The sequence below is a fragment of the Hippoglossus hippoglossus genome, chromosome 19 (genome assembly GCF_009819705.1).
Source record: "Hippoglossus hippoglossus isolate fHipHip1 chromosome 19, fHipHip1.pri, whole genome shotgun sequence".
Lineage (NCBI taxonomy): Eukaryota > Metazoa > Chordata > Actinopteri > Pleuronectiformes > Pleuronectidae > Hippoglossus > Hippoglossus hippoglossus.
The window spans coordinates 16,837,375-16,848,165 of NC_047169.1; the positions used below are offsets into that span (position 1 = coordinate 16,837,375).

The 10,791-nt window shown below is 44.5% G+C and overlaps 1 protein-coding gene across 1 annotated transcript; it reads left to right on the top strand.

Annotated features, from left to right (window-relative positions):
- The first annotated feature begins 5,668 nt into the window (after window positions 1–5,668).
- foxj1b (forkhead box J1b) lies at window positions 5,669–10,118 on the top strand. Its single transcript, XM_034571175.1, has 3 exons — window positions 5,669–6,018; window positions 6,203–6,872; window positions 7,587–10,118. The coding sequence occupies exons 2-3, from the start codon at window positions 6,279–6,281 to the stop codon at window positions 8,481–8,483; spliced, it is 1,491 nt and encodes a 496-aa protein (XP_034427066.1). The 5' UTR covers window positions 5,669–6,018; window positions 6,203–6,278; the 3' UTR covers window positions 8,484–10,118.
- Window positions 10,119–10,791: the final 673 nt, after the last annotated feature.

Sequence of the window (10,791 nt, forward strand, 5' to 3'; positions counted from 1 at the left end):
CACACGCACACACACACACTGAGTCATGGTGCACACAACCACCTCAGTGTGTTTGTGTGTGTGTCAAGCAATCAAAAATGTATTTATATAATAAAGTATAACCACAATTCGGGCCATAAGACTTAAGTAGGTGCGATATCCTCTGCCCTTAAACCCCTAACTGGGAAATAAAAAAACTGTAGAACTGACAGAAGTGCAATAGATGTCACGTGCAGCAGAGCACGTCAATAAAATAACAATGTTTACAGCATTCGTGAAAAAAAGAAACAGCGTCTGACATAAACGGAGAGGTGTGTCAATATTTACAGTATTTCAGAATCAGAATCCGCTTTATTTGCCATGTATGTGTACACATACAAGGACTTTGACTCTGGTGTAATTGTGCTCAGTGTACTTACACAGATAGACATTTAACAATACAATCAGCAGCAGACTACAAGGAACTAGCACATAAACTACTATGTGCAAGTGGTATTTAGACAAAAGAAAATGTCTGATGGAGTTGAAGGGAGCAGTAGTGACATTTGTAATGGTAATCAGTATAAGCTATCTAGTTGTTATCATATTCCACAATCAGCTGCCACCCGATCACAATCCATGATCCACCATCACGATGTGCATGTGTGCTTCTGTCTATGTGCTCAGAGGAAAAGCTTTTGGGGACAATATCTTTATGGGTACCAATTGTCAGAGGGTATGACATATAGATTCTGAATCAGTAGTAAGATGCATAATCCAAATGTTACTCAGTTTATATCCAACTAATCTATACACCTCCACATTGTTAGATATTGAAGACAAATGTCAATTTTGCCACAATGAACCAGAATGTTAAGCTGCTTTCAAACATGTAAGATATAATCTCCAGGTTAAAATAAAGAATATTTTAAAGTTACATGGCCACCAGGACACATATTTATGATTAACTGCCATGTGACTATAAATTGTAGAAGTTAATAAGCATATAATAATGAATGTTTTAAACTAAAATGGCAATTAAATGTCAATCTATGATCAAAATTAACACAAAAAAGAGGATAAATGGCCAATACAGCAGATCAGAATTCTTCAAATACCCCCTTGTCTTATTATAAGGCCTTTTTGAAAATACACAGAAATAATAAACCCCCCCACTTTTTTTTTTAATTCATTCGGATTAGCAAAGCACGCTGTGTGTAAACGAGCCCTCACATACAGCTCTGAATTGTGGGTAATTGAAATGTAAACATTCTCTTATCAATGGCACGTTTGTAGCCGAGTGGGTGAGAGGATGGAGGAAAGGTGGGAAACAGAGACACCTGCTGGTGAAAGACGGTGCCTGAAAAAAAATATAAGTCAGTGTAACAGTGGGTGAATTTGAGGTCATCTACACGCACGGTTATAAAATCATATTTCTATATAACTGATAAACCTGGAGTGTTCACACCCCATGTTTATATTCTGATGTGACCTTTGACATTGTGGTTCGAAAGCTGCGATGTCATTTATGGTCACTTAGACTGCTGATGTCATTGCTTCTGTTTTGTTGCGTATTTTTGGTTGTGGCAACATTTTTGGTCAGAAGCTTTTAGATTTTTAGATGAAATGATGAGTAAATATACGATTTCAATTTGATGCTTTTTCTAGGTCAGGATGACTTCGAAAAACCTCTGTTCGTGTTCAGGGACAACAGATTGTGAATAACTACAAAATGCATATGGATGTGGATGTACTGTTGAGTAAATCAACAAATTAAAAAAACTGTTACCTGCTAAACCAATCAATAAATAAAACTAGAAAGTCTAAAAATAACTGTGTCACTCCTGTCGATTCTATGCCAATCACAATGTGCCATAACTGGAGAGAGGGTTTGTTTTGTTTCTATGAGACTGGGCGGTTGCAGAGGGACTGTGTATTGTCTGGGGACTGTCAGAGCAATTCACACTACTTATCATGAGGCGCTGCTGCTGATCTATTTTAGGATCCTAGATGTTTTAGAGGAGATAGAAGCTCCTCTGTCGACCGGCGTGTTTACCATGAGACTCCTCTCTGTCCTAACGCGACCTGGCCTTCACTTTCTTTAAAGTTGTTTAATGCTTTGAAGCTGGCGACAAATGATGATCACGAAAGAAGAAAGAAGCATTTTACTTTTTGTACGAATTCCTTTTTTGGACTAGTTTTCTATAAGATAACTAGTCCATTTAAAAAACAATTAAAAGTGCTTAAAAGGCACCTTAAACAAATTGTAAGACAATACAAAAAGGCTTTCAAAAATATATTTTAAAAGAATTACATAGAGAATAACAGATAAATTGATAAAATATGATATAAAAGAGTGAAAGTAAGAAATTAATAATTATTTGATTTAATACAAGACAGTGGCAAATAGGAAAATGTTCAACATGGATTTAAAAGAGTTACAACTAAGAAACTAAAGATCGTATAGATTCACTGAATGAAAGTTATGAAAATAAAATACACAATTCTCACCATAAATATCATCAAAATGTATTTCCATTGCAGAGACCTTCTTAAAACATTACATTTCCCCTAAACCCTTCAGTGCTTTTTAAACCAATAGCAGAATTTTGAAGTAAATTCTGTGACAGACAAGGAGCCAGTGTTAAGGGATGAGAACTGGAGTGATATGATCCACTATGAATTCTGGGGCTTTCTGACCTAAAACCCCTTGTAACCGGTGCTATTAACAAGAAATGGATACATACTGTTGTATCAGCCCATGAGATGTACTGTAGCCTTACTGTATGTGTGCTCAGCTCCTGTTAAGGGACAGAGCAAAGCCTGGCAACAATAGGAACAGCTGTTTAAACATTTACCCGCCTCACCAGCAAACGCTTTGTCAGGAACCTCAACAAAACCAGGAGACGTTTCAGAGAAAAAATCAAACCTCCGGCACACGATGCAACAGCTGGTGATGCCCAGTGTATCCCCCCCGGTTCCTCTGCGTAAAGATTTGGCCTCTCATCCTTCCTGGTGGCTCTACACACCCGAAGCCCTCGTCAGCCTCCGCACTCCACATCTTTGACCTCGGCAGATGAACTGATGAAATGTGTGTTGGGGGAGGAAGAGGGATGGCCGGTGCTGCACACTGTTGGAAATATCCCCAGGCCTATGAACCATCATTTATGTATATGAGCTACAGCTCCTGTAAAAAAACGCCTGTGCAAAGTGTTTCTGTACGCAGAGTTCAGGAGTGCAGGAGAGATAAAGTATTGAGTTTGCATGTTCTCAGGCCAACAAAACGAGATTAAAGGGAGTGTGTGCGCTCGCGTGTTTGTGTGTGTGTGTGTGTGTGTGTGTGTGTGTGTGTGTGTGTGTGTGTGTGTGTGTGTGTGTGTGTGTGTGTGTGTGTGTGTGTGTGTGTGTGTGTGGTCCAGGTATTACTCCTGCTGAGGGGACAAAGAGCAAGTCCCCATGTTGTGGGTTTTTCCCGCTTCCTCACACAGTCGCAGATCTGGGTTAGGGTTAACAGATGATTCTAAATTGACTGTAGGTGTGAATGTGACAGTGGATGATTGTTTGTCTCTGGATGTTGGTCCTGTGATACACTGGCGACCTGTCCAGGGGCAGCCCCAGCTCTCGCCCAATGCCAGCTGGGATTGGCTCTAGCTCCCCCCGTGACCCTCAATGGATAAGCAGTAAAGATATTGAATGTGTGGATAGTTTGATTTGGCATCTTCTAAACCCCCTGTGCTGCCTGTACTCACCACAAGACACAGGATTTCATGGGAAACATTCTCTGTGTTTGTTACCTGTGAGTAGTGTATCATTAAAAACGTGTGTAACATAAAAAATAAATTTATTCTAATACAAAACCTCGTGCTTTATATGCCCAGGCCTCCTCTCACATATTCATAAATACTATGTCCTCACACTCCATGACCACACAGAATATACAGTGAGAGCTGATTGTACTGTTTGCATTTTAATGTGACTGGCCAAGCCGTCTGATCTATGACATTTACCCTGAAAATATAAATAGCTCACAACATTGTCAGGGATATGTGTGTGTGTGTTACATCCCTAATATTAATGCAGTGTGGTGAAAAGGCCACAGTGAATAATATCATGGTCTGCTCCAGTGCACCCCTGCAAGAAACAATCACTGGTTTAAGAACGGGTTTTTCAGGGCCTCTAAACTGCCTCTTACAGCGGGTAAGTGATTAAACCAGTTTCCCTGATTCAGTTACTTATTCACTCTGTGGGAGAACAACAGGGCTGGAAAGCAATAGTCTGGCGAGTGGAGGTGGGCTGCAGGGGCTGTACTGCAACATCCACGTTCAGGTTGCTCCAGGAGCTGGGAGTCCACGGACAAGCCCAGCACCAGACCATTAAAGAAAAATGCTGCATGCCTATGGCTCTGGATTAGGGGTTAGAACCCCAACTGGGACCTGAGATGTTAGGGCCTCACACCCAGGCCAGAACAGCCTGTGGCGAGTCTTCATCAGCAGAGACTGTCTTGTGATTAAAATGCATCCCTAACATCCTCTGGTGATCCCTGACATCTGTTTGTGTTTGGAAACTCTAGTGTGGAAGACCTACAAACATACAAGGGATATTCACCATCCTGTCCTTGTGTGATTGAGCCCCTCTGCTGTGGCTGCAGTGCAGTGTCAATCCACAGTGTGGAAGTATTTCCACATTATTCACGTTGGCGCTTCCATGGACTTTTTGCATACACAGGAACTGCAATGTTTGCATAGAGCATGTGTAGAACATGACACCAGCACTGCCGGATTCTCACTTTAATCATCCAATGTGTGTGTATGTGTGTGTAAAGTGCATGCATCTACCTCCATTATGCTCAGTCTATTAAAACTAGATCGCACAATTAATGTGCTTACTCCCCCTGCTCTTACAGCAGCATGACTCTGCCTGTGGTGAAGTCAGAGAAACGACCTGAGGATCAATCTTCGCAACTGTTGCTCAAGAATTCAATTAGCATTAGCCCTTTTTCCACGTTAGAGGACGGTAACAATAACACCCACCCCGACACTGTGGGGTCGTGGTAAACACTGGCTTATCAGTTCAAATGGGCTGCACTGTTTCCCTCCTCTGCAGGTGCAACAAGTGCGCTCCAAGCGGGACGTGTGGCGCGTCTTTTTCAGCGCCTCCAGGGTGGAGGGGTGGTGTTACAGAGTTCACGTTTCAGGCCAACAAAACGAGATTAAAGGGAGTGTGTGCGCTCGCGTGTTTGTGTGTGTGTGTGTGTGTGTGTGTGTGTGTGTGTGTGTGTGTGTGTGTGTGTGTGTGTGTGTGTGTGTGTGTGTGTGTGGTCCAGGTATTACTCCTGCTGAGGGGACAAAGAGCAAGTCCCCATGATGTGTATCAGTGAATTCTAAGGTAAATGCATTGGTTAGGTTCAAGTTAGGTTTAGCATGGGTTTAGGATAAAGTTAGGGTAAGGGTTAAGTAAGTAACTATGGTTATGAATCAATGTAATGTCCTCTGAAGTCATGGAGACCCGACTGTGTGTGTGTGGTGCAGTAATTATTGCGTGCCTTTAACATTTAGATGCGCAATTACGCACAATTCTAAGGAGAGAGAGAGAGAGAGAGAGAGAGAGAGAGAGAGAGAGAGAGAGAGAGAGAGAGAGAGACTTCTGGTGAGTGAGACCTGGAGAGGCAGAGGTAAGCAGCCAATCGGAGCTCCCCCCGGGTGGTTAAAGGGATGGTGGGCAAGTCTCTGGGGCTTTAAGAACGACTTATTTTACAACCTCCACACATTCTCACGTCTTCACCTCACACACACACACACACACACACACACGCTCGGGTGGATGAGCAACAGCCCGGTTTGCCTGAGTCCGACATGGATCTGTCCTGAGTGGCGTTTTGTTCTATTCCAGTTCCTCCGCAGATTACGCGCGGCTGCTGCTGTCGGATGCTCCTCGCCCTCCCCCCGCCGCACTTGTTGCGCAGAGACTGGATGCGCCGCTGAGTCCTCGGAGAGGAGAGAGAGGCAGGGACTCACTGCAACAGGTGCACACGGAGCATCTCCTCCACACACGCTGCCGGAGGTAGGGAAATTACGCACCATTTGGTTCATCTCTGGCACGAACGTATTTGCTTGGCTTTGGATATTTGGACCAAGCACTAGCCTGCTGATTTATGTGGCACCTGAGTGTGAGGTAGGGTTTGGATTTATTTAGTTAACAGCATTTTTTTTTGTTTTTATACTTTTCCCCCACCTTTGGCCTGAAGATAAAACAAAACTTTAGATGCTGATCTGAGGATCCTGTGCTCGTCTTCAGCCCCTCGCCGCGCGCACGAAGCCAGGATGCCGGTCCTGACGAGCCCCGACATCGCCAACAAGTTTAAGGAGAAATGGCTGGCGGTCTTCCCGGAGGATCAGGGCGCGGGGACGGACTCTGCCCCGCTGGACGACAGCCTCACCAGCCTCCACTGGCTCCAGAATTTCTCCATCCTCAGCGCGGACCCGGAGCGACCCAGCGGCGCGGCAGGTCCGGGCTGTCCGTCCTCCCAGCAGCACCTCTTCCTGAAGAGGCTCGGCTTCCCCAGGGGAGGCGCCGACTCTCCGTCCAGCCCTCCGGCCGGGGACACCGCCTCCACCGGGATGCCTCTGTACCTCGGGAGCCCCGTCACCTCCGGCAGCGACTCCACCGCGGCGCCGCGGTTGTTCGCCAGTTGCGCGCTCTCCACCTCCGGGTACCCGCAGATCCCCATCCAGGCCAGCCCGCCGGTGGAGGTCGACTACAAAAGCAACCCCAAAGTCAAGCCGCCCTATTCCTACGCCTCTCTCATTTGCATGGCCATGCAGGCCAGCAAGCAGCCCAAAGTGACTCTGTCCACCATCTACAACTGGATAACGGCGAATTTCTGCTACTACAGACACGCGGAGCCCAGCTGGCAGGTAACCGAGACCAGGACCAGTCCGTCTATTATTGATGAGTTCGATAAATGTTGAGGTGAGGGAGGGAAGGGTGAGGATTTGACTCCAGTGTCACCATCAGACACCACGTCTGTGGACCTGCGGGGCACGAGGCCTTTTCCATTAGCGTGAGAAAACAAAACAAAATACCAGATGTAGAGTAGGTTAAAACTTAAAGAAAAGAAGTCTAATGTCTCCTGGATTATTATCCTATAGAGACACGAGTGTGTAATTTCCGCCTGATGATTTCCATGACAAGTGGGTTTTTTTCAATGCAAGAAATTTCCATCTTCCAGGAGAGTGCTCATACAGGGTTTTTGTCTGAGGGGAATGGTGATGAAGAGAGCACTCTAGTGTGTGTGTGTGTGTGTGTGTGTGTGTGTGTGTGTGTGTGTGTGTGTGTGTGTGTGTGTGTGTGTGTGTGTGTGTGTTTGTTAATGAGGGCTCCTGAGAGAGATGGCAGCTAAGCACAGCTGATCATGTTTGAAATGCACAGAGCTGCCTGTTACTAGAAAGCCTCATTAGGTACATTTGCCTTCCCTATACAAACAACAACAATACCCCCCCCCCCCCCTCCCCTTTCATATCCTCTAGTCTCACTGGCATTTTTACTTTGTGCATGGCTGACTCAAATTAGCTCAAAGCCAATGGGATCATGTTAAATATAATTTTTTTTTATCTTTGTCTCTGTCACAGAACTCAATTCGTCACAACTTGTCCCTCAACAAGTGTTTCAAGAAGGTCCCCAGACAGAAGGACGAGCCGGGGAAAGGAGGCTTCTGGCAGATTGATCCTCAGTATGCTGACATGTTTGTCAACGGCATCTTTAAACGCAGGAGGATGTCTGCTAACCAGTACAACGGCATCGACAGCAGCAGTGGCGGCACACAAAGACAGAGCAAACTGGATCAGGGTTATCACAGCACCCAAAATGGCTGCCCTTACCAAGGTGTGGGCGGCAAACGGAAGCACCTGTCCTCGAAAATCAGCAACCATGTGATGAGGGTGACTGAGTCTCCTCTGCTAGCGACAGAGGCTCACAAAGCAGACATCCTGAGGGGGGACTTTGACCTGGCGTCCGTGTTCGACGACGTCCTGAGCGGGGACTGTAGCAACTTCGATGATTTGGACATCAACACGGCGCTGAGCTCCCTGGGGTGCGATATGGAGGTTTCCATGCAGGGGAGGCAGCATTCGGCAGTGAGGTGGTGCGGGGCAGGCGACCTCTTGGGTCAGAGCCAGCATCTGAGCCACCACCAGTCCTACGGCTACATGGACTTGAGCGGCGCCGCGATGGAGTGCGCGGCCAACCTGGGGGAGCTCCACGTGCCGCTGTCGCAGCATGCGCAGCGGCAGCAACTTGCGCCGCAGCTTGACCAGGATCAGCTGCTCCAGAGCCAACACCACCTGCAGCAGTTCGATGAGCCCGCCACGCTGTTCCCGGAGCCGCCAGAGGAGGCGATGCTGCAGCCCTGGGAGGAAATCAAAGAGGAGGCGCAGGCCATCCCTCTCTCTCTGGATCAGGGCTTCGGCCTGTGCGATGGCTTCTTCACGGAGATGCAGCCATGGGAGCGAGTGGAAGCCTATCTGTGACCTTTGACCCGAACTCTAATGACTCTATAATCCAAACATTTGCTTGTCCAGCTCCCCCCCTAAAAAGGATAAAAGTGATGAGAGAGCCACAGCACGGTTACGCCCACATTTCTTCCAATTATTCTGCAATATCCTGCATCTGTAATTTATTTTTTGATACATCTCCTCTCTGTTTTTGTGACAATACGAACATGATCATGTCGAACTTATCTTGAACTTGAGCTGCAAGCCCAGCTAACAAGTGATGCCCTAAACAAAAGACATTATGAAGTTTGTTGGGTAACATGATTAGGGACTATGTCCCGGGACAGATTTCTTCCTGTCAGGTGATTCACAGGAAGCGGTGCGTATCACTACGCAGAGCTGGTGCATGGGGCAGAACGAAATGACAATACGACGGAGTGACTTTGATTAAACCAAATTAAAGTTTCATGCAGACCATGAAGGGTCACGTCGTGCATTTGTGGGATGCATGTCAGCAAACGGCTGCTTCTATGTTGGACTTTTGGAAATATTAGCGCTCACATATGAAGAGGTTGGTTATAAGAGAAAGTGTTCATGTGTTCTGAACTGGGAGCTTCAGCCATTTGTGCACGCCGATGAAGGAAAAGCTAAAATACCCTCATTCAAAGCACTCGCTACATACAAGCACGGTCACAGTGGGACTCTGACCATACACAGAATTCTATTTTGCTACATTAGCATCTAACATTTTTTTAACTAACATGCAGTGAAATCATTCATCTCAACCGCCAGCTGTGTTGTGATGATGATGTGACTTTAAAAAAAACTCATAGTCTTCAGATTAGAAATCAGTCACTTATGACTTTCTTATATAGTCAATTTAATATATATTCACTTAAGTGTATAGCGAGAAGCCGGGCAGAAACGTCTGCCGTTCAACTACAGTTATGTATTGCAAAGTAAAATAAGGAGCCGACCTGAAATTGAGTCATGAAATCGAAAATTATGCACTTTGATAGGCAGCGGTTTTAGGAAAGCGAGTCAGCTTTTAAATCTTTTTTTTTTATGGTATTAAAATGGTGTTTTTCTAAAGTTTACTGACCATAACGTATGATGCATATATGCTGTAGCTGTCCCTGTTGGTTTCTTCATGAACGATGAACTCAACACTGCAATAACATCTGTTTGCTTCACTGTAATCCTTTTTTAGTTTTTTCACATATATATATATATACAAAATTGGACATTTGTTGATTATATTTCGCCAAATTTGTTGATAAGGAATATGCAGTTCATTGGTGGAATTTGTTGTGTTGATCATTAAGAGTTGCATCTTCTGTCACTGGGTGATGGATTTCTTTTTGTCCTCTACTGATTACTTTGGTGTAAGTCTTTTGGTTTTGTTTGTATGGTTTGTTTTAACGAATCTGAATTTCATATTATGTAGGACAATAATAATTATTAATAATAATAACTGCTGGTTTGGGTGGTGACAAGCGATGAGCAGATACATAAATTCAACTCTTAAACGCCAGATTTTTCACATTGTATCATATTGATCGCGTTTGATACAGACAGTTTAATCTTACCATGTTATTTTCATTTGTACTTTTTTAAAAAGCTGTTTGAAAATGCAATCATGCCTTGATGCAATAAATGGTGTCAATTAAAGAAAGAACAGTTATACAGACGTGCATCCTTCACTTTCGATGCGCTCGGGATGGAACGCATGTGTGAATGATACCGTGGTCAAGATTATCGTTAGCGCTCTGTGTTAGCAGCGAAGAGATAAAATGTCTGCCGGGGTTTATCATTAATCAGCACAGACAGGTCTGAACTCGCTCGGCATTATGAAACAGACAGGGGCTAAACGTTATTGCATAAACACCTGTACCATATAAAGTTACTAAATACATCAGCCAATAGCAAATACCACCTTTAGCATTATATTACAAGTGTGTATTTGACTCCATTATTCAAACAGAAGTAGTCATAAATGGTCCCAACTCTTGGGTGTCCGAGGTCAGGGGGGGGACATCTGAAGAGGTAATGGTTGCATATGATGTATGAGTTAAAAAAAAAGAAATTATAATACAATATAATCCAATAATTATAGATGCATTTTTCATTTCAACAAAGTGAACAAGACAAAGGAGTAGGGTGTTTCTACAGAACTAGAGGCGATGAATGGAAGTCAACTGCAGCGTCTCTACTTAATGTTGATCAAGTTTCACACGTTGACATATTTCCGTGTCTCGAGTTAGAACATGAAGTTAACGTTAGGAAGTGTAAGAAGTCAACTAGCATAGGCTTAAAGGTGCTGAAAAACCTCATCTGTTATCTT